The 24,480-nt window shown below is 45.6% G+C and overlaps 2 protein-coding genes across 6 annotated transcripts in view; both read right to left on the bottom strand.

The window, feature by feature from the left end:
* Positions 1 to 3,411, bottom strand: part of hdc (histidine decarboxylase) — a 37,321-nt gene extending 33,910 nt beyond the window's left edge. The window contains exon 1 of the mRNA XM_072277899.1: positions 3,384 to 3,411. Coding sequence (XP_072134000.1) covers positions 3,384 to 3,411 — 28 coding nt within the window. The remainder of the gene's footprint in view (positions 1 to 3,383) is intronic.
* Positions 3,412 to 16,949: 13,538 nt separating this feature from the next.
* gabpb1 (GA binding protein transcription factor subunit beta 1) overlaps positions 16,950 to 24,480 on the bottom strand; it is an 81,587-nt gene continuing 74,056 nt past the window's right edge. For all 5 annotated transcript variants that reach the window (XM_072277911.1, XM_072277910.1, XM_072277913.1 and 2 more), the window contains 2 exons: positions 19,988 to 20,044; positions 16,950 to 18,727 (listed from right to left, as the gene is read on the bottom strand). In XM_072277911.1, the coding sequence (XP_072134012.1) occupies positions 18,575 to 18,727; positions 19,988 to 20,044 (210 nt within the window). In that variant the 3' untranslated portion in view covers positions 16,950 to 18,574. The remainder of the gene's footprint in view (positions 18,728 to 19,987; positions 20,045 to 24,480) is intronic.

A 24,480-nucleotide genomic window follows, 5' to 3' on the forward strand; every position in this document is an offset into this window, starting at 1 on the left:
GTTTATCTGAAGGGGGGGGTGGGAATTAAGAAGATTGGCCCTTTAGAAGAATGTTAAAAGTTATAAGTAAAAGGTCTCACAAGGAGATGGTGAGTGCAGGGGGTCAGTCTCAAAACCACTGGCTGCCCTGAGAGAAGACATTGCTTCCACAGAACCTGGGGAGTGTTGAGAATTTTGGACCGTTATCTGTTCTGGCCCTGGAAAGGGTCCAGAGGAGGTTCACAAGAACATCCTGGGGCAGTGTTTGGTATCCCCAGTCCTGTCGAGTTCAGAGGATGGGGGTGAGGGGATCTTATTGAAACTCACTGAACACCTAAAGCCTGGATAGAGTGAATGCGGAGAAAATGTTTCCATCAGTGTGAAAGTCTAGGATCTGAGGGCATAGCCTTAGAATAAAGAGACATCCCTTTAGAATGGAGACAAGGAGGACCTTCTTTAGCCAGAGGATGGTGAATCTGTTTAATTCATTGCCACAGAGAGCTGTGGAGACCAAGTCATTGGGTGTATTTAAGGTAGAGCTTGATAGGTACTTAACAAGTAATGGGGTTAAGGATCAGAGAGAGACAGTGGGAGAATGAAGTTGAAAATAAATCAGCCATGATCAAATGGTAGAGCTGACACGGGGAAAGACTATCTTAGATTGGGTGTTGTGTAATAACCCAGATCTTATTAGGTTGACAAGAAATGTAAAGAAATGCATAGGAGGCAGTGATGATAATATGATTTAATTCATTCTGCAATTTAAGAGGGAGAAGCAGAAGTAACATGTATCAGTATCGCCGTGGAATAAAGGGAATTACAGAGGCATGAGAGAGGAGCTTGCCCTGGTGGGCTGGAGGAGAATACTGGCGGGGATGATGGCAGAACAGAGATGGCTGAAGTTTCTGGGAATAGTTCACAAGGCGCAGGATAGATATGTCCCACAGAAGAAGTACTTCTCAAAACAATGGCTGACAAGAGAAGTTAAAGACTGCATAAAAGCCAAGGAAAGAGCACATAAGGTAGCAAAAGTGAGTGGGAAGGTGGATGATTGGGAAACTTTTAAATTCCAAGAAAAGACAACTAAAAAAGCTATAAGAAGGGAAAAGGTGAAATACAAGGGCAAACTAATCAATAATATAAAGCTTTTTTCCAGTTAAATAAAAAGTAAAAGGGAGGTGAGAGTTGATATTGGACCTCTGGAAGATGATGCTGGTGAGGTAGTGTTAAGGGAAAATGAAATGGCAGATGAACTTAATGGATGCTTTGCCTCTGTCTTCACTGTGAAAGACATGAGCAGTGTGCCAGAGGTCTGTGCGTGTCCATGTGGGTGCCATTGCTATTACAAAGGAAAGAGTACCAGGCAAACTCATTAGGCACACTAATGATAAAATAAGTCAAAGTCAGCATAGTTTCTCGAAAGGGAAATTTTCTTGACAAACCTGTTGAGAGTTCTTTGAGGAAGTAACGAGCAGGGTGGACAAAGGAGAGGCAGTAGATGTCATTTACTTGGATTTTCAGAAGAAATTTGATAAGGTGCCACACGAGGCTGCTTAACAAGATAAAATCCTGCTAAGGAAAGATACAGGCATGGATAGAGGAATGGCTGAGAGGCAGGAGGCAGTGAGTGGGAATAAAAGGGGCCCTTTCTGGTTTTCAGTGACTAGTGGTGTTCCTCAGGGGTCAGTATTGGGACTGCTACTTTTCACATTGTTTGTCAGCCACTTAGATAATGGAATTGAGGGCATTCTGGCAAAGTTTGCAGATGATAAAAAACATAGAAAACCTACAGCACAATACAGGCCCTTCAGCCCACAATGTTCTGCTGAACATTTTTAAAAATCAGTCCAAAATAAAGTGCCAGGAGATAGGTGGAGGGGTAGGTAGTGCTGAGGAAGCAATGTGATTGCAGCAGGACTTAGACAAATTGGAAGAATGGGCAAAAAAGTGGCAGATGAAATAGTGTTGGGAAATGTATGAGAATGCATTTTGGTAAAAGAAACAATAGTGCAGATTATTATCTAAATGGGGAGAAGGTTCAAACATCAGAGGCACAAATGGACTTAGGCTCATGCAAGACTCCCAGAAGGTTAATTCACAGGTCGAGTCAGTGGTAAAGAAAGCAAATGCAATGTTGGCATTTATTTCAATGGGGAATTAAATATAAAAGCAAGGAGATAAATCTGAGGCTTTATAAGACACTAGTCAGGCTGCAGTTGGAGTACTGTCAACTGTTTTGGGCCCCATATCTCAGAAAGGGTATGCTGGCATTGGAGAGAGTCCAGAGGGGATTCATGAGGATGATTCTGGGAATGAAGGGGTTAACATATGAGGAGCGTTTGGCAGCTTTGGGCCTGTACTCACTGGAATTTAGAAGAATGCAGGGGTCTCATTGAAACCTGCCGAATGTTGAAAGGACTAGATAAGGTGGATGTGGAGAGGATGTTTCCTATGGTGGGGGTATCCAGAACAAAGGGGCACAGCCTCAAAATTGAGAGGTGACCTTTTAGAACAGAGGTAAGGAGGATTTTTTTAAACAGCCAGAGAGTAGTGAATCTGTGGCGTACTCTGCCACAGACTGTAGTGGAAGCCAAGTCTGTGTGTGTATTTAAAGCGGATGTTGGGTGAGTGGGATCCAGGATCAGCCACAATGGGCTGAATGGCCTAATTCTGCTGCCATGTCTTATGGTCTAACACTCCAGCAGAAGCTGGATGCTCAGACCATGAGTTCGTTCCATTGATTGCATTATTGCGGGAGTCAAGGAGTACGGTTCGAGGGGGAAGGTGGCGTCTGGGCGCTATCTTACTAAATGGTAGAATTAGACACGAAGGGCCGAACTGTCACCAACAGAGCATCGTTTAGCTACGTGCAGGGTCAGCCGGGGAGGTGCGAGTTAGAAACCAAGGAGGCGGAATGAGAAAGTCCGTTCACCTGGCGGGGATGTAAGGAGGCGAGAAAGTGTTCCCGACGGTTTATCAGTCTCTTCTTACGTCAGCACCTGTCCAGTCCCCCGTACAACCATCTCTGCCCCCACCGTGTCCCCCCTCCGTCTCGGACACGGTTACAAGTTCCAGCCAGGGCTCAGGGGTGTGCGGATGCCGGCAGGTTTGACGACGCAAAGGTGATAACCACGCGTTGAACTTGGACCAGCTGGAATACACAGCCGTCCCAGTCCAATCTCTCATCTGCTCCCATCAAACGCCACCTTGTTCCTCAGCCGGTCAGGGTAGCTCCGAGGAAGCGCCGCATCTCTGCGGCTTTGGGACGACAGCTGGGGAGGGTACTGCTGCGGGATATTTGGGATGGCGCTGAGGCTGGGTGGTCGTCGGCGCTGGACCGGATTGCGGATTGGGGTAGAGTCAGGGCTAGTCGCCGGGCTTGGGGCGATGCACCGGTTACTCACCGTAGCGCCGATACTCATCCCGCTCCATCGCTGCTCCCCTCCCCGACCTGGCGGCGGGCTCTTTAAATGCACAGAAGCCCCGCCCGTTTCAGGAGGCCACGCCCATTTGCGACCCCGCCCACCCAGGGGCCGAGGGTGTCAGCACTTTCCTGTTCCCTCGATTTGTTCGGGAATTCACCGTGGGTCCCACTTGTTTTTGGGTGGCGAAGGGGCGTGGGGCTCCGATAGTGCTGAGGTGAGGGTTGAGAGGTGGTGTGAATGGGATCCGGAGGGTTTGGGACCAGAATTAGGCCATTTGGCCTGTCCAGTCTGATTCAACATTTCATCATGGCTGATCTATTTCCCTCAGCCTCAATCCCTGGTGAAGGGAGGAGAAGCATTAACAGAAGTTCGAAAAAACGATGTTCATGCCATCAGCTGGGGGCTACCCAGACGGAATATAAAGTGTTGTTCCTCCAGCCTGAGTGTGGCCTCATCGCGACAGTAGCGGAGGACATGGAGCATGGATGCACATATCAGAATGGGAATGGGAACTGGAATTAAAATGGGAGATCCCACTTCCTCTTTCTTCCCCAGAAAGGCGCTGCCAAAGTTATACCAGCATGTCTCCTGCCCCTGCCCCACTAGAGGCCCGAATATACTTGACCACTGCTACACAGCAGTCAAGGATGCCTACAGTTCCGTGCCATGACCTCACTTCGGAAAATCGGACCATCAGGTCGTACTCCTCCTCCCAGTTTATAAACAGAAACTGAAGTGGGAGGTCACGGTGTCAAAAGTAGTGTCGCGTTGGACGGAGGAAATGGATGAGGTCCTCCATGACTGCTTTGAATCGGTGGACTGTTTAGTATTCAAGGACTCGGCAGCTAACCTCGATGAGTATGCCTCAGCTGTCATGGACTTTATTTGGAAATGCACGAAGGACTGTGTGTCTCGCAAGACGATCCGGGTATTCCCCAACCGGAAACCTTGGATAAATTGAGGTCAAGTCCCTTTTAAAGGCTAGCGCTGCGGCTTTTAGGTCTGGGGATACCAGTCGCTACACTGAATCCAGGTGTGAACTCCGGAAAGCCATTAAGGGCGCCAAGAGGCAATATTGAGCCAAGTTGGAAGCCCAGGCTAACCAGAGGGATGTGGTAGACTATGGCAGGGTCTAAATGAGATCACTGGGCGGAAAGAAAACGCTGGGAATATCAATAACTGTGGCGCTTCTCTTCCTGATGAACTTAATGTATTCTACGCAAGACTTGAACAGAAGAGGAGCGTCCTGCTCCCTCCGGATGAACCGGACCTGGTGGCATCGAGATTCATCGTCACCGAGGAGGACGTTAGAAGGGCCTTCCTGAAGATAAATCCAAGGAAGGCAACGGGCCCAGATGGCATCCCGGGACGGGTTCTCCGGGCCTGTGCAAGCGAGCTAGCTGGAGTGTTTGCTGACATCTTCAACTGCTCCTTGCTTCAGTCTAAGATCCCCCCGTGTTTTAAGAAGGCAACGATAATCCCAGTGCCAAAGAAGAGTAAGGTGGCATGCCTGAATGACTATCGACCTGTGGCTCTGACACCAATTGCTATGAAGTGCTTTGAGAGATTGGTTATGGCACACATCAACCACAGCCTACCGGTCAACCTCGACGCTTTGCAATTCACCTACTGGAGCAACAGGACAACGGCAGATGCCATCTCTCTGGCCCTACATTCCTCCTTAGAACACCTGGAGAATAAAGACGCATACGTAAGGCTCCTTTTCATTGACTACAGCTCTGCCTTTAACACCATTATTCCAAATAAACTGATTCCTAAGCTCCGGAACCTGTGCCTTTGCACTCAGATCTGCAGCTGGATCTTCAGCTTCCTCACAGACAGGACCCAGGCTCTAAAAATAGGGGACAAGCTCTCCTCTACAATCACTCTGAGCACTGGTGCCCCACAAGGCTGTGTGCTCAGCCCCCTGCTGTACTCACTATACACCCATGATTGTGTAGCCAAGTTTCCATCAAACTCAATATATAAGTTTGCTGATGACACAACAATTGTAGGCCGTATCTCGAGTAATGATGAGTTTGAGTACAGAGAGGAAATTAAGAACCTGGTGGCATGGTGCGAAGACAATAACCTATCCCTCAACGTCAGCAAGACGAAGGAATTGGTTGTTGACTTCAGAAGGAGTAGCGGACCGCACGACCCCATTTACATCGGTGGTGCGCAAGTGGAACAGGTCAAAAGCTTTAAGTTCCTCGGGGTCAATATCACAAATGACCTGACTTGGTCCAACCAAGCAGAGTCCACTGCCAAGAAGGCCCACCAGCGCCTTTACTTCCTGAGAAAACTAAAGAAATTTGGCCTGTCCCCTAAAACCCTCGCTAATTTTTATAGGTGCACCGTAGAAAGCATTCTTCTAGGGTGCATCACAACCTGGTATGGAAGTTGTCCTGTCCAAGACCGAAAGAAGATGCAGAAGATCGTGAATATGGCGCAGCACATCGCACAAACCAATCTTCCGTCCGTGGACTCACTTTACACCGCACGCTGTCGGAGCAGTTCTGCCAGGATAATCAAGGACACGACCACCCAGCCAACACACTTTTCGTCCCTCTTCCCTCCGGGAGAAGGCTCAGGAGCTTGAAGACTCGTACGGCCAGATTTGGGAACAGCTTCTTTCCAAATGTGATAAGACTGCTGAACGGATCCTGACCCGGATCTGGGCCGTACCCTTCAAATATCCGGACCTGCCTCTCGGTTTTGTTGCACTACCTTACTTTCCATTTTTCTATTTTCTGTTTATGATTTATAATTTAAAATTTTAATATTTACTATCGATTTGTAATCCAGGGAGCGCGAAGCGCAGAATCAAATATCGCTGTGATGGTTGTACGCGCTAGTATCAATTGTTTGGCGACAATAAAGTAAAGACAGAGCGTAGGTCCTCGGCGAAGCGGTCTCTCAATCTACATCGGGTCTCACCGATATACAGGAGGCCACACCCGGAGCACCGGACAGAGTATATGACCTCAACAGACTCACAGGTGAAGTGCCACCTCACCTGGAAGGACTGTATAGGGCCCTGATTGGTAGTGAGGGAGGAGGTGTGGAGGAAGGTGTAGCACCTGTCTCGCTTTGGCCACGGCATCGAAGGTTACGGGGAGAAGGCCGGGGAGTGGGGCTGAGGAGGGGAAAGAAGGACTGAATGGCGGAGCAAACTCGATTGGCCAAGTGACCTAATTCTGTTCCTATGTCCTGGCTTCTCCCGTAGATTTTCAGCCAGCAAGATCGAAGCCATTCCATCTCTGTCGCCTGCAATAAATACCTGAAGTGGACTCTTGGTACCCCCCAAAAAAGGACACGACGGTACGTTCCATTCTAATCAAATGGGGCACTCGGTCACTTGTCTCGTGCTTAATGACGACATTTTATAGAAAACTTTAGAAGTAAGTTTAATTTCCTTTTATTGTTTGGGAGTAGTTTTTTTTTCATACATTACCAGTATCGTTCACTAACATGAGGATTGTAGAGTGAGCCCAGGGAAGAAGAAAGGAAATTCAGAGGGATCAGGTTTAAGGGGAGAGGGTACCAGGGGGTTAACTTCCTCACCTAAAGGATGGTGAGCTGTCAAAGGAAGTGTTTGAGGCGGGTACTGTACATTAAAATTTGACAGAAATGTTTAGCGGAATACCCCTGACAAACACGGGCAGGTGAGACTAGCATAGCGAATGTGAAGGGTTCGAATCTCGGAACAGCCGAGGATTTAGACAACTGGAAGGGCGGTATGCAAAGTTAGTGAGAACGAGGAGACAGAGTAGGCTGCCTGGAGAGGACAGTCCAGAGAAGTGTCAGATCTTTTGGGAGATCAAGCCCGTGTAGGACATGTCAGGCAGGCTCGGAATCGGAATCAGAAAGGGTGGGGTGAGTTTGGAACGAGTTGTCAGGCCGGCTCGGGCTCGGAATCACTTTTAAAATCACTGACATGAAATTTGTCATTTTGCAGCAGCAGTACAGTGGAATGCATAAACACTATAAAGAACAATATGAAAAAACATTTAATTACTGCAGAGAGAGAGAGAGAGCAACAATGGTCCATTCAGATATCTCATGACGGACGGGAAGAAGCTGTTTGTGAAACAACGAACACGTGCCTTCAGGATTCTGTACCTCTTCCCTGATGGTAGCAATGAGAAGAGGGCACATTTATGGAAGCAGGTCCTATCTACATAGGAGAGGTTTAGAGGGCTTTGTGCCAAACGCCGTGAGACTGAACAGCACGGTTAGGATGGATGAAGTGGGCCGAAGGGCCTGTTTCTATGTTGTATGGCCATGACAGAGCACACACAGATCTTCAGTTAGAGTTGGAGCAGGGAAAATTGCAAAAAGCTTAGAAAATCCATCACTGTGAGTACAGACCTTGTTATGAAAGACTCCTGGGCATAATTGGAGATAAACAGGAAAAGGTTTCATTACCATAACAGAGGCTGGGTTTGCAGAGTGACCAAGGTTGGGAACTCTATGTTTCAGAACGAATAACTTGTAGAATTAGTCCCAGAGCAAAGGCAAGGGAAGAGTCCTGGCCATAAGGATTATCAGAATCAGGCAACACACATCAAAATTGCTGGTGAACGCAGCAGGCCAGGCAGCATCTCTAGGAAGAGGTACAGTCGACGTTTCAGGCCGAGACCCTTCCGTGTTGTTTGCGTTATCAGAATCAGGTTTATTTTTGCTGACATTTGGTGTGAAATTTGTTATTCATCAGTCCCGCTGAAGGATCTCAGCCTGAAACGTTGACTGTTTATTCTCCTCCATAGATGCTGCCTGGCTTTCTGAGTTCCTCCTGCAGTGTGTGTGTAGTCCTGACTGTAAAGAATGAGAAAATGGTTCACAACCCAGAAAATCAACCAGTAGAATTGGTTTGGGCGGAACCAAGAAACAAAAGGGAGAGTGTGTCAATGGGTCTCATTGCTGGTGATGTAGGCTATTGTATGAACAGGAAATCGGAGATACTATTGGTGAAGTCCAGGTGAAGGGTCTCAACCCAAAATGTCCACTGTTTATTCCTCTGCACAGATGCTGCCTAATCTGCTGATTTACTCCAGCATTTTGTGTATGTTACAATAATGCTGGGCAACTTTAATCTATAGACAAACTTGGCAATCAGCAGCATTGTGTGGATGAGATGTTCATGGAGTGCATTAGAAATGTTTGTCTGCATCACTGAGGTTCCAACTAGTGAAGAGGCTGTCGTGTATCTAACATTGTGGAATGAGAAAAGATTGCAGTTTGGTAATCTTTGGAGAAGAGTGACCATATTATCAAATTTAGTACAAACGCTGAATGGGATTTAGTTCAGTCTGAAACCAGGTGAAAGCGGCAATGAAGGTATGAGGCAGGAGTTGGCTCTGGTGGATTGGGAAAGTGCATTGAAACGTATGACTACAAACCAACAGAGGCTCATCCAAACTTGAAAAATACCTCAGTGTTGTTTAAGCAACACACACTAAGTGCTGGTGGAACTCAGCAGGGCAGACAATAGATAATAGGTGCAGGAGTAGGCCATTCGGCCCTCTGAGCCAGCACCGCCATTCACTGTGATCATGGCTGATCATCCACAATCAGTATCCAGTTCCTGCCTTCTCCCCATAACCTTTGATTCCGCTATCTTTAAGAGCTCCATCCATCTCTTTCTTGAAAGCATCCAGAGACTTGGCCTCCACAGCCTTCTGGGGCAGAGCATTCCATATATCCACCACTCTGTGGGTGAAAAAGTTTTTCCTCAACTCCATTCTAAATGGCCTACCCCTTATTCTTAAACTGTAGTCTCTGGTTCTGGACTCATCCATCAGCGGGAACATGCTTCCTGCCTCCAGTGTGTCCAATCCCTTAGTAATCTTATATGTTTCAATAAGATCCCCTCTCAGCCTTCTAAATTCCAGAGTATCTAAGCCCAGTCGCTCCAATCTTTCAATCTATTACAGTCCCGCCATCCCAGGAATTAACCTCGTGAACCTACGCTGCACTTCCTCAATAGCAAGAATGTCCTTCCTCAAATTTGGAGACCAAAACTGCAGGTAGCATCGATGGAGATAAATGGACTGCTAATGCTTTGGGCTGAGACCCTTCCTCAGGATAAGAACGTAAGAAATAGGAGCAGGAGTAGGCCATCCGACCTATCGGGCCTGCCCTGCCATTCAATAAGATCATGGCTGATCTGTCCGTAAACTCAGCTCCATCTACCTGCCTTTTCTCCATAACCCTTAATTCCCCTACTATGTAAAAACCTATCTAACTGTATCTTAAATATATTTAGTGAAGAAGCCTTAACTGCTTCCCTGGGCAGAGAATTCCACAGATTCACCACCCTCTAGGAAAAAGAGTTTCTCCTCATCTCCGTCCTAAATGTTCTCCCCTGAAATTCAGCATCAGCTGAATCTCTTGTGTCTCAGTGGTGGTTAATGGGAAGGTAGCCAGTGTTGACCAAAGGAAAATGGACCCAGCAGGTTGATTATTCTACTGGTGTTATAGAAACATAATGATACATCCACTGCGGGCTGAGTGTAGATGCTCTGAAAACAGTTACCCAGTCTGCATTTGTTCTCACTGATGTAGTGGAGGCTACACCTGGATCACCAGATGCAGTAGACAAGGCTGGCAGAAGTACACATGATCCTTTGCCTCACCTGGATGGTGGTGAGGTGGGTGTATGGTCAAACATTCCATCTTCTGCAAGGGCCATGTGGTCACCCTGAACTTCCAGTTGCTTACCATTTCAGTTCCCACACTGACCTTTCTCACTCTTCTCTACTGCCCAATGAAAACTGGTGGAACAACACCTCTTATTCTGCCGCGCTAGTCTATAGCCCAATCACGTGAACATTGAGTTTTCCAATTTTAGGTAGCCTGCTACACACTTTTTCGCCTCCCCCACCTGGGCCTTTTTTGATTCCCCCAATCACCTCCTTCCTCCACCCACCAACTTCACACAAAGGTACTGACCCCACCCCCCCACCACCACCATCCAGTTCCAACTGTCGTTCACCTCTCCTTTCTCCCCGAATGGTTCCCATTCTCATCTCTTCTACTGATTGGAGTCCAGCACAGGGAGCCCTTTGTGTTCCTGCTGATCTCCCTCCATCAGCCATTTCCAGCCTTGACATTCCCCTCACCACCTTGATCTTCCTCCATCAGCTGTCTCCAACCTTCACACTCCCTTCCCACCTTGCTCCATCTATTGCTATAACTTTTTCCTCCCTCCCTCTGCCTCCATCATTCATCTGCCACCCCACACCCCTCTCCTACTCAACATCACCCCTGCACAGTCCCCTTAACTGCCTTGGAATCCTGCTTCAACCCTGCCCTTCTCTTCTCTCCACCCAATCCTGATGTAGGATTCTGACCCAAAACATCGACAACTTCTTTCCTCCCACAGCTGCTGCTCAACCTGCGGAGTCATTTCACCACTTTGTCTTGCTAGCCTTTGCAAATGCAGGTAAATCCTGTCTCTCCGAATCTCCTCCAGTAAATTCCCCCTCTGCTAATGCTCTGCTCACTAATCTACAGTTCCCTGGTTTCCCTTTGCAATCCTTCTTCACGTTATCCATCCTACCTGGAACTAACGATGATACAAATATCTCTGCAAGAGCCCTAGTAATTTTCAAGGTTCCCACAATGACCTCGGATGCACTTGTTTAGACCCTGGGATGTAACCACCTCGGTGCTTTAAAACCACCTCTATTTGTGATGTGGATTGTTTCGTGTGGATCCTCTTCCTGGCCTCCACAGATGAGGAATATTCATCAAGACCTTCCCTATTCTATGGCTCCACACGTTAATGGGCCGATTGATCCCATTCTCTACATGGGTATCCTTTTATTCTTTATCAAATCTCTTATGACTGTCCTTCACTCTAGCTTATGTTGAGAGGACATAAGACAAACTTGTCTTGTGTCCTCCTGATCTGCTTAAGTGAACTCCTACACCCCTTATACTTTGCTGAGGATTCATAGAACAAATACAGCACAGTACAGACCCTTTGGCTCACGATGTTCTGCCCACCATTTAACTTACTCCAAGATCAATCTAACCCTTCTCTCCTATGTAGCACTCCATTTCTCCACCATCCATCTTTCTAGATAAAGACTTTCTTGATGTCCCTAATGTATCTGCCTCAGCCGCCACTCCAGCAGCACATTCCATGCATCTGCCATTCTGTGTAACAAAACCTATGTATTACATCCATAATTTCCTTCAACACCTTAAATTTGTGCCCCCTCATATTAGCCGTTTCTATTCTGGGGAAACAAGTCGTCAGCTATTCACCCTATCTATTCTGTTGTATACAAGATTTGCTTGATACCAGCCATATGTCAATGAGAGATACCACCTCCTTTCTCTGGATTAGGGCCTCACTCTCTCTCGTCACCATGATTTGCTGCTACTGCCAGCCTTGCCCTTGGCCCTAACAGGAACACGATGGCTGTGTACTTGCCCTTTCTCAATCGGAGGATTCATGAGAGTAAGGTTTCATTTGTGTTGGACAGAAACATGATGACTGAACTTTTCTGTAAAAGATGGCTCTGGAGACACGGTAATGCTTTAAAGGCAGCAAACAAAACTACTACCTATTCTATTAATTACACTTTTTCAGGACTATGATCACTGCAATCAGCAGCCAGTAATTTCCCTCTGGGAGTTGTGCTTGAGCTGTCTGTATGATCTGGAGTTTTTGCAGTATCCTGAAGGATTCAGCGACTGGACTCTCAAACTCTCAAGAATGCAGTGTCCATAGAATGATGGAAACTACAGCACAGAAACAGGCCTTTTGGCTCTTCTTGGCTGTGCCGAACCATTTTCTGCCTAGTCCCACTGACCTGCACACGGACCATATCCCTCCATACACCTCCCATCCATGTATCTGTCCAATTTATTCTTAAATGTTAAAAAAGAACCCGCATTTACCACCTCGTCTGGCAGCTCATTCTATACTCCCACCACTCTCTGTGTGAAAAAGTGCCCCCTAATGTTCGCTTTAAACTTTTCCCCCCTCACCCTTAACCCATGTCCTCTGTTTTTTTTCTCCCCTTGCCTCAGTGGAAAAAGCCTGCTTGCATTCACTCTATCTATACCCATCATAATTTTAAATACCTCTATCAAATCTCCCCTCATTCTTCTACGCTCCAGGGAATAAAGTCCTAACCTATTCAACCTTTCTCTGTAACTGAGTTTCTCAAGTCCCGGCAACATCCTTGTAAACCTTCTCTGCACTCTTTCAACCTTATTTATATCCTTCCTGTAATTTGGTGACCAAAACTGAACACAATACTCTAGATTCGGCCTCACCAATGCCTTATACAACCTCATCATAACATTCCAGCTCTTATACTCAATACTTTGATTTATAAAGGCCGATGTACCAAAAGCTCTCTTTACAACCCTATCTACCTGTGACGCCACTTTTAGGGAATTTTGTATCTGTATTCCCAGATCCCTCTGTTCCACTGCACTCCTCAGTGCCTTACCATTAACCCTGTATGTTCTACCTTGGTTTGTCCTTCCAACATGCAATACCTCACACTTGTCTGTATTAAACTCCATCTGCCATTTTACAGCCCATTTTTCCAGCTGGTCCAAGTCTCTCTGCAGGCTCTGAAAACCGTCCTCACTGTCTACTACACCTCCAATCTTTGTATCATCAGCAAATTTGCTGATCCAATTTACCACATTATCATCCAGATCATTGATATAGATGACAAATAACAATGGACCCAGCACTGATCCCTGTGGCACACCACTAGTCACAGGCCTCCACTCGGAGAAGCAATTCTCTACTACCACTCTTTGGCTTCTTCCATTGAGCCAATGTCTAATCCAATTTACCACCTCTCCATGTATACCTAGCGACTGAATTTTCCTAACTAACCTCCCATGTGGGACCTTGTCAAAGGCCTTACTGAAGTCCATGTAGACAATATCCACTGCCTTCCCTTCATCCACTTTCCTGGTAACCTCCTCGAAAAACTCCAATAGATTGGTCATACATGACCTACCACGCACAAAGCCATGTTGACTCTCCCTAATAAGTCCCTGTCTATCCAAATGCTTGTAGATTCTGTCTCTTAGTACTCCCTCCAATAACTTACCTACTACCGACGTTAAACTTACTGGTCTATAATTTCCCGGATTACTTTTCGATCCTTTTTTAAACAACGGAACAACATGAGCCACTCTCCAATCCTCCGGCACTTCACCCGTAGACAGCGACATTTTAATTTCTGCCAGGACCCCCACAATTTCAACACTAGTCTCCTTCAAGGTCCGAGGGAACACCCTGTCAGGTCCCAGGGATTTATCCACTTTAATTTTCCTCAAGACAGCAAGGACCTCCTCCTTTTCTTTCTGTACAGTTTCCATGATCTCACTACTTGTTTCCCTTAATTCCATAGACTTCATGCCAGTTTCCTTAGTAAATACAGACGAAAAAACCTATTTAAGATCTCCCCCATTTCCTTTGGTTCCGCACATAGCCAACCACTCTGATCTTCAAGAGGACCAATTTTATCCCTTACAATCCTTTTGCTCCTAATATACCTGTAAAAGCTCTTTGGATTATCCTTCACTTTGACTGCCAAGGCAACCTCATGTCTTCTTTTAGCCCTCCTGATTTCTTTTAAAGTATTTTCTTGCACTTCTTATACTCCTCAAGCACCTTATTTACTCCCTGCTTCCTATACATGTCATACAACTCCCTCTTCTTCTTTATCAGAGTTGCAATATCCCTTGAGAACCAAGGTTCCTTATTCCTATTCACTTCGCCTTTAATCCTGAGAGGAACATACAAATTCTGCACTCTCAAAATTTCTCCTTTGAAAGCTTCCCACCTACCGATCACATCCTTGCCAGAGAACAACCTGTCCCAATCCACGCTTTTTAGATCCTTTCTCATTTCTTCAAATTTGGCCTTCTTCCAGTTCAGAACCTCAACCCTAGGACCAGATCTATCCTTGTCCATGATCAAATTGAAACTAATGGTGTTATGATCACTGAAACCAAAGTGCTCCCCTACACAGACTTCTGTCACTTGTCCTAACTCGTTTCCTAACAGGAGATCCAATATTGCATCCCCTCTAGTTGGTCCCTCTATATATTGATTTAGAAAACTTTCCTGAGGTTGCCTTGGCAGTCAAAGTGAAGGATAATCCAAAGAGCTTTTACAAGTATATTCAGAGCAAAAGGATTGTAAGGGATAAAATTGGTCCTCTTGAAGATCAGAGTGGTCGGCTTTGTGCGGAACCAAAGGAAATGGGGGAGATCTTAAATAGGTTTTTTGCGTCTGTATTTACTAAGAAAGCTGGCATGAAATCTATGGAATTGAGGGAATCAAGTAGTGAGACCATGGAAACTGTACAGACTGAAAAGGAGGAGGTGCTTGCTGTCTTGAGGAAAATTAAAGTAGATAAATCCCCGGGACCTGACAGGGTGTTCCCTCGGACCTTGAAGGAGACTAGTGTTGAAATTGTGGGGGCCCTGGCAGAAATATTTAAAATGTCGCTGTCTACGGGTGAAGTGCCGGAGGATTGGAGAGTGGCTCATGTTGTTCCGTTGTTTAAAAGAGGATTGAAAAGTAATCCGGGAAATTATAGGCCGGTGAGTTTAACGTCAGTAGTAGGTAAGTTATTGGAGGGAGTACTAAGAGACAGAATCTACAAGCATTTGGATAGACAGGGGCTTATTAGGGAGAGTCAACATGGCTTTGTGTGTGGTAGGTCATGTTTGACCAATCTGTTGGAGTTTTTCGAGGAGGTTACCAGGAAAGTGGATGAAGGTTAGGCAGTGGATATTGTCTACATGGACTTCAGTAAGGCCTTTGACAAGGTCCCGCATGGGAGGTTAGTTAGGAAAATTCAGTCGCTAGGTATACATGGAGAGGTGGTAAATTGGATTAGACATTGGCTCGATGGAAGAAGCCAGAGAGTGGTGGTAGAGAATTGCTTCTCTGAGTGGAGGCCTGTGACTAGTGGTGTGCCACAGGGATCAGTGCTGGGTCCATTGTTATTTGTCATCTATATCAATGATCTGGATGATAATGTGGTAAATTGGATCAGCAAGTTTGCTGATGATACAAAGATTGGAGGTGTAGTAGACAGTGAGGAAGGTTTTCAGAGCCTGCAGAGGGACTTGGACCAGCTGGAAAAATGGGCTGAAAAATGGCAGATGGAGTTTAATACTGACAAGTGTGAGGTATTGCACGTTGGAAGGACAAACCAACATAGAACATACAGGGTTAATGGTAAGGCACTGAGGAGTGCAGTGGAACAGAGGGATCTGGGAATACAGATACAAAATTCCCTAAAAGTCTCGTCACAGGTAGATAGGGTCGTAGAGAGAGCTTTTGGTACATTGGCCTTTATTAATCAAAGTATTGAGTATAAGAGCTGGAATGTTATGATGAGGTTGTATAAGGCATTGGTGAGGCCGAATCTGGAGTATTGTGTTCAGTTTTGGTCACCAAATTACAGGAAGGATATAAAGAAGGTTGAAAGAGTGCAGAGAAGGTTTACAAGGATGTTGCCGGGACTTGAGAAACTCAGTTACAGAGAAAGGTTGAATAGGTTAGGACTTTATTCCCTGGAGCGTAGAAGAATGAGGGGAGATTTGATAGAGGTATATAAAATTATGATGGGTATAGATAGAGTGAATGCAAGCAGGCTTTTTCCACTGAGGCAAGGGGAGAAAAAAACCAGAGGACATGGGTTAAGGGTGAGGGGGAAAAAGTTTAAAGGGAACGTTAGGGGGGGCTTCTTCACACAGAGTGGTGGGAGTATGGAATGAGCTGCCAGACGAGGTGGTAAATGTGGGTTCTTTTTTAACACTTAAGAATAAATTGGACAGATACATGGACGGGAGGTGGATGGAGGGATATGGTCTGTGTGCAGGTCAGTGGGACTAGGCAGAAAATGGTTCGGCACAGCCAAGAAGGGCCAAAGGGCCTGTTTCTGTGCTGTAGTTTCTATGGTTCAGTGTTCTGCTCACTGCTCAGTGAGGCTTTACTCACCTCAGTGCAGGACTGACTCTGCAGTTGAGGCCTCGGCTTCACTCTCCTCAGCACTGAACTGGCTCTGTGGCTGTGGCCTGCAGTCATCGGGCTCCTGGACCACCTTCACTCCCCTCAGCACTGAACTGGCTCTGTGGCTGGGCTCCTGGACCAGCTTCACTCTCCTCAGCACTGAACTGGCTCCGTAGCTGTGGCCTGCAGTCATCAGGCTCCTGGACCAACTACAAAGCTGAACTCGGCCCATGGCTGTGTACTCACTCTCGGGGACTCTACAGTTTGGTTCATGTTCTGTGTGCTTTTTGAACACATTTTTTATTGTTTGCACAATTAGTTTTTTCCCCGCACATTGGGTGTTTGACTGTTGAGTGGGGTTTTATTGTATTTCTTTGTTTTATGTTTGCCTGCAAGACGACAAAATCTAAGGTTGTACATCGTATACACACTTTGATAATAAATGTACTTTGAATGGGGGTTCCTGCATTCTTTGATCACAGCCACTATTGATAAGAAATTAATTTAAAGAAAATCATTATTTAAGAAAGTTTTTATTTGATACAAAATTATACAGTGGAAGATTTGTAATCATCTTTGTTTATACAATTACAAGGGTAGGCTGAGAGAGAAATCTGAGGAAATGCTCTGAATTCACTGCAGTTTTTAATAAACTGGATCTCAATTTACATGAAGCCAGGAGCTGACGTCTGGAGCACAGTCTCTTTCATACTTGAACAAGTCCTGCTGCTTAGTGAGATGCCAGCGTTACCAATTTAAGAGTGGTCACTTGAGAACCCTCAGTGAAAAATGTCCCAACTAAATACTAAACAAAATCATTGGCCAGGCAGGTAAAGGGCACTGGGCACAGATGGGGTGGCAGGACACGAGCTGGCTCTCCAGGAACAGATGCTGAACACAGAACATAAACAAGCTACAGTGTCATCCTTTTCAACACATCGGACAGCAGACAGTAGTCCCCAGCTACCTAACCCTGTGCAATCTTGTCAAACACTGGCCACTACTGAAGGAATGAGCCTTCTCAAACTCGCACGGCATAAATTAATAGTAATTAAAATGGAGTATAATTGTTTAGCTCAGCTCAGTGGGTTGAATTAACGTCTTGTTATGAAGACAAGACCGTTCATGGTCAGAGCAGCATCAGGATGAACAACGATGTATAAAATATCATCACCTACCATTTCCTGAACAATACACTCACTCAACACACTGTCAATTGGGCAGCGTTCCACCTTTCACACAGTGAATAATTCACCCCAGGAATCTTTCCAGTGTTGTGTTCTCACACTGGATTTTAAAAGTGTCTCAATTCACTGACACATCTTGATGGCATTTGAATTGAACCCATTAGGAAAATCAGTGACAACAATTATCAACAAGATTCTCATTTTTGCAATTATTTTTGTTAATTACAACAAAAGTTGGTTATTTAATTTAGATTTCAAATTGTTTTTATAGCTTAAATGTATTCCTGCCGTTGAGAGTTCCTCTTTCGAATTTCTTTAAAAAAAACAGACGTTATTAAAGTTCTATGACTCAACTTTTTAAATGATCTTAGGAAGGGGAAGAGACACTGCAAACCCATGGAGCATCCTTCAGTTACAATGAAATAAGAAAGCCTCAGTTACCTCTGTGAGTGGCAATTTCTACCCACATTGTGCAAAGGCACCTCCACTACATTTCACTAATCACCAGCATGACTCCTTTCTGCTTTTGTCTAGATAATATTTCACACTTGCAGCATCTCACAGAGGCAATGCAGTAGTCAACAGATAAAGCCAAGAGCCAGAGCCTTCTAATTTAATAGGAGATTTCTCTTGGGCATTGAGGAAAGGTGTGAATGTGACTGTGCTTTTCAGAAGGACTCAGCTTTTGTGGAATATTCTGGGTACGGGCAGATTCCTTTGTGTCTCATCTCTTTGTCCTCAACCTCCATCCTTGCGTCCACAGATTGCTGTTCAATCACCAGGATTTCAGCGACCATAAAGCACAACTGTCTGAGCCATGCTCTGCCCGCAGGACTGTTATACTTGGGTTGCTGCCGCGCCCTTTTGTGTCACAGTGATAGAGAAGGCTGTCCTTCCCATAGGATCTGGAACCACTGGCTGTTTGAGTGCTGTGTTTGCCTCCATGTCCACCTGACTTTTTAAAGTATCTGCTTGTTTGAGGGCAGATGCCCAAAGGCTTCCAGCTTCTGTCGATAGGCCTCGGCCTCCTGCTCCTTCTCAAAGAGCTGCTGCCTATACTTCTGCGCCTCGCGGTTGGCTTCTTCCAGCTGTTTCTGTAACACTTCTTTCTCCTAGAACCAAAGCACAGCAGATCAGTACAACTGTAGCCCCACATTAGCCTGCAGGGCAGGGTAGTGTGTTGCTCTGCCAATATCTTCAGCTAAGCGGCACAAAGGCCTGCAGATTCTGGGATCCAAAACAAAGAAGTCAAAGCACTGGGGGAGCTCAGTGAGTCAGGCAGCATCCATGGAGGCTGAGGAATAGTCGAGGGAGACCATGTTTCTGGATTACTATCTGTCTGCCTTCACAGATGCTGCCTCACCTGCTGAGCTCCCCAACCAGTTTGGTTTTTTAAAAATTTTGCACTGGATAAAAGCTGAGGCCAATCACACAGTCTGGTATGAGACGAGGCCTTTAGTCCTGGACTGGTGCATGTAGTGAGGGAGCTGTTCCAGTTCTGCATTACAGCCATGAGGGATGCGGGGCAGAGAACATGCCAGATTCCTGCTGCCGATTCCACGACGAGGTTTCAGCAGTCAAATGTGAGTGTGCTATAGTCTTCCAGTACCAAAAAGCTGCTGGCAGGATGTCCTCTTCCCTCCCCCATTCCCCCAGACCCTGTGAATCCTCCTTCAGTGCCAACCAGGCAGGCAGCTGGATGAGGGTGGATGCTTCCGTTCAAAAATAATTTGTCATGTTGTGTTCTGTGGAACATTATGGGCATACTATGTTGGCACTAGGAAGGGAGGTGGCACTTGCGGGCTGCCCCCAGCACATCCCGGTGTGTCGTTTGTTAATACAAACCAGGGAGCCACTCCATGTTTTGATGCATGTGTGACAAATAAATCCAAATTCGAATGTGAATCAAATCCCAAAATCAGGAAGAAAGAATTGGTCAGGTGTGCATTCTCTCATTCCACAAAGTGGTGAAATACTTGTCATTAAAAATATCTACTAACTGAATTTGAACTGGAGTTACAGATTGCTGCTGACAACCTGCACCAGTAGCGGGCAAATACCAGCTTCCTGCAGCAATGTTCAATACTCCCAGCTGTTCCAGCCCAGGCACCCGAGTTTTTCTCCCCAACCACACTCCCCCGTCCCTTGCCTGGGGCATCATATCCTTTGACCTGTCAGATCTCTGCTTCTGAGGTGTGAACTGATTCGCCATATATCGTGGGTTTCGCATTGCCAACCCTGGCAGTGGTAACACTTGCTGCGTGCTCCCAGCTACTGAAAGCAAGCGATGTACAGAAGAGAGGACACAGTGGCACGAATACACCTTCCCAAGGAATTTAACCTGTACAAGTGGTGAAAAATATTTGTGTTACCTCTGAGAATTCCACAGAGTCCAGGGTACAAGTTTCTGGAACAGAACTTTCTTGTATCTGAAAGGCAGGAAAACAAAACCAAAATATTATAAATATTTGTTGCATGTATTATTTACAGAAAAACACTACCGCATTATAAAGAAAAACAGTAAGTTTAATTCCTTTGTGCGGATACTTTATTTTTACAGTCAGTTGTCATTATCTCCATTTACTGGGAAACCTACCCGTGCCTATTAATTCCAAATCCCTTGTGTGTTTTCCATGTCTGTATTGAGTTATTACCCTCAGATCTCCAACTATTTTGTTAAGGAAGATTGTACAGAGATGTTGGTAGCTGACTGGAGTCTGGATTCCAGTGGGAGTGTGGCTGGATTCCGTTTCCTTACAAACCTTCCCACTCCTGTGAACTGTCTGTTGCTTCCAGTGTAAGGAAGGGTGCTGGATGTCTATCTACTTTCAATTCCAGGTAAGTCTACCCTCTCAACTTTTCAAGATTTAAGATTGTTTAATGTCAATTCCAGTACAAAAGTGTAATGGAGAATGAAATAATTGTTACTCTGGATCCTCTGCAACATACAGTGAAATGTTGCACAATTACAGACTGTCAGTTTGACGTGGCCATCACTGAATCACGGCCAACGGTTGCTTAACGAAGCCTGCTGAATAATCACCGGCGCACTGCGCCCCACACCCCCTAACATCATTTACAGACTTGCAGGCATTGCTCCCCCAGAGATCCAAAGACACACTACAACAAAAATTGAAAAAGATGAACAGACCTCAGATCCACGGCACCCAATACATCATCATGTGCCAGTTTCCAACAGCCTAAAATCGAGGAAAAGCTTTGATACAGTGGAGGAACTACCGCACGGAACATCACCACCCCCCCAAACATACAGGATTGACCTCTGGTAACAAACAGAAGCCAGAACCTCACTACACAATACAGCGCAAGACCCCACAGAAATGTTACCAGACAGGGCACTGCTTGACAGACGGAAGTGGTGCACTCTCAACAGAGCGAAAGCGGGAGTTTGTGGGACAGGAGACAATATGGTGAAGTGGGATTTAAAGACCAGCAAATCCTGTGAGTGTGGCAAAAGGGTGCAGAACATTGAACACGTTCTGCGCAACTGCCCACTCTCACCTGATTTAGCTGACACTGACCTGCTCAACATCAACCAAACAACACTAGAGTGGCTGGTTGTCTGGGTGACAAGCTATGATGATGAATCATGGCTGAAGGATGATTGTAGTTGGGAGCTGAATGTCCAAGGTTACACGTTGTATCAGAGGGCTAGGAAGGTAGACAGTGGGGGTGGTGTGGCTCTGCTGGTAAAGAATCACTATATCTGCAGAAAGATATGACATAGGATCAGAAGATGTTGAAACCTTGTGGGTTGAGTTAAGAAACTGCAAGGGTAAAAGAACCCTGATGGCAGTTATATACAGGCCTTCAAACAGTAGCTGGGATGTGGACCACAGGTTACAACGGGAAATAGAAAAGGCATGTCAAAAAAGGGAGTAAGGAAAATTACAGTGGTATGAGAGAGGAGTTGGCCAAAGTAAATTGGAAGGAGCATTGGCAGGGATGACAGCAGAGCAGCGGTGGTGTGTTTTTCTGGGAACAATGAGGAAGGTGCAGGATAGATGTATTCCAAAAACAAAGAATAACTCAAATGGCAATATGTCCAACTGTGGTTAATAAAGGAAGTCAAAGCTAACATTAAAACAAAAGACAGGGCATACAACAAAACAAAAATTAGCGGGAAGATAGAGGGTTGAGAAGCTTTTAAAAAGCTACAGAGGGTAACTAAAAGAATAATTAGGAAAAGATGAAATATGAGAACAAGCTAGCAAACAATATCAAAGTGGATAGTAAAAGCTTTTTCAAGTATGTAAAAAAATAAAAGAGAGGTGAGAGTGGATAGAGGACCACTAGAAAATGAGGACAGAGAAATAATAGTAGAAACTTAGAAAACCTACAGCACAATACAGGCCCTTCGGCTCACAAAGTTGTGCCAAACATGTCCCTACCTTAGAAATTACTAAGGTTACCCATAGCCCTCTATTTTTCTAAGCTCCATGTACCTATCCAAGAGTCTCTTAAAAGACCCTATCGTATCTGCCTCCACCACCGTTGCCAGCAGCCCATTCCACGCACTCACCACTCTCTACGTAAAAAACTGACCCCTGACATCTCCTCTGTACCTACTTCCAAGCACCTTAAACCTGTGCCCTCTTGTGGCAGCCATTTCAGCCCTGGGAAAAAGCCTCTGACTATCCACACGATCAATGCCTCTCATCATCTTATACACCCTTATCAGGACACCCCTCATCCTTTGTCGCTCCAAGGAGAAAAGGTCGAGTTCACTCAACCTGCTTTCATAAGGCATGCTCCCCAATCCAGGCAACATCCTTGTAAATCTGCACCCTTTCTATGGTTTCCACATCCTTCCTGTAGTGAGGCGACCAGAACTGAACACAGTACTCCAAGTGGGGTCTGACCAGGGTCCTATACAGCAGCAACATTACTTCTTGGCTCCTAAATTCAATTCCACGATTGATGAAAGCCAATGCGCCTTCTTAACCACAGAGTCAACCTGCACAGCTGCTTTGAGCGTCCTATGGACTCAGACCCCAAGATCCCTCTGATCCTCCACACTGCCAAGAGTCTTACCATTAACACTATATTCTGCCATCATATTTGACCCACCAAAAGGAGCCATCTCACACTCTTCTGGGTTGAGCTCCATCTGCCACTTCTCAGCCCAGTTTTGCATCCTATCAATGTCCCGCTGTAACCTCTGACAGCCCTCCACACTATCCACAACACCCCCAACCTTTGTGTCATCAGCAAATTTACTAACCCACCCCTCCACTTCCTCATCCAGGTCATTCAGAAAAATCACGAAGAGTAAGGGTCCCAGAACAGATCCCTGAGGCACAACACTGGTCACTGACCTCCATGCAGAATATGACCCGTTTACAACCACTCTTTGCCTTCTGTGAACAAGCCAATTCTGAATCCACAAAGCAATGTCCCCTTGGATCCCATGCCTCCTTACTTTCCCAATAAGCCTTGCATGGGGTACCTTATTGAATGCCTTGCTGAAATCCACATACACTACAGCTACTGCTCTTCCTTCATCAATGTGTTTAGTCATATCCTCAAAAAATTCAATCAGGCTCGTAAGGCACGACCTGCCTTTGACAAAGCCATGCTGACTATTCCTAATCATATTATACCTCTCCAAATGTTCATAAATCCTGCCTCTCAGGATCTTCTCCATCAACTTACCAACCACTGAAGTAAGACTCACTGGTCTATGATTTCCTGGGCTATCTCTACTTCCTTTCTTGAATAAGGGAACAGCATCTGCAACCCTCCAATCCTCCGGAACCTCTCCCGTCCCCTTGATGATGCAAAGATCATTGCCAGAGGCTCAGCAATCTCCTCCCTCGCCTCCCACTGCAGCCTGGGGTACATCTCATCCAGTCCCGGTGACTTATCCAACTTGATGCTTTCCAAAAGCCCCAGCACATCCTCTTTCCTAATATCTACATGCCCAAGCTTTTCAGTCCACTGCAAGTCATCACTACAATCACTAAGATCCTTTTCCATTGAGTACCTCTGCTATTTCCTCTGGTTCCATACACACTTTCCCACTGTCACACTTGATTGGTCCTATTCTTTCACGTCTTATCCTCTTGCTCTTCACATACTTGTAGAATGCCTTGGGGTTTTCCTTAATCCTGCCCGCCAAGGCTTTCTCATGGCCCCTTCTGGATCTCCTAATTTCCTTCTTAAGCTCCTTTTTGTTAGCCTTATAATCTTCTAGATCTCTAACATTACCTAGCTCTCTGAATCTTTCGTAAGCTTTTCTTTTCTTCTTGACTAGATTTACTACAGCCTTTGTACACCATGGTTCCTGTACCCTACAATAACCTTCCTGTCTCATTGGATCATACCTATGTAGAACTCCACACAAATATCCCCTGAACATTTGCCGCATTTCTTCTGTACCTTTCCCTGAGAACGTCTGTTCCCAATTTAAGCTTCAAGTTCCTGTCCGATAGCCTCATAATTCCCCTTACTCCAATTAACCGCTTTTCCAACTTGTCTGTTCCTATCTCTCTCCAATACTATTATAAAGGAGATAGAATTATGATCACTATCTCCAAAATGCCCTCCCACTGAGAGATCTGACACCCGACCAGGTTCATTTTGCAATACCATTTCAAGTACAGTCTCTCCTCTTGTAGGCTTATCTACATATTGTGTCAAGAAACCTTTCTGAACACATCTAACAAACTCCACCCCATCTGAACCCCTTGCTCTTGGGAGATGCCAACCGATATTTGGGAAATTAAAATCTCCCACCACGACAACTCTGTTATTATTACATCTTTCCAGGATCTGTTTCCCTATCTGCTCCTCGATATCCCTGTTACTATTGGGCAGCCTATAAAAAACACCCAGTAGAGTT

Source organism: Mobula birostris, chromosome 14 (assembly GCF_030028105.1).
Source record: "Mobula birostris isolate sMobBir1 chromosome 14, sMobBir1.hap1, whole genome shotgun sequence".
NCBI classification, from domain to species: Eukaryota; Metazoa; Chordata; class Chondrichthyes; order Myliobatiformes; family Myliobatidae; genus Mobula; species Mobula birostris.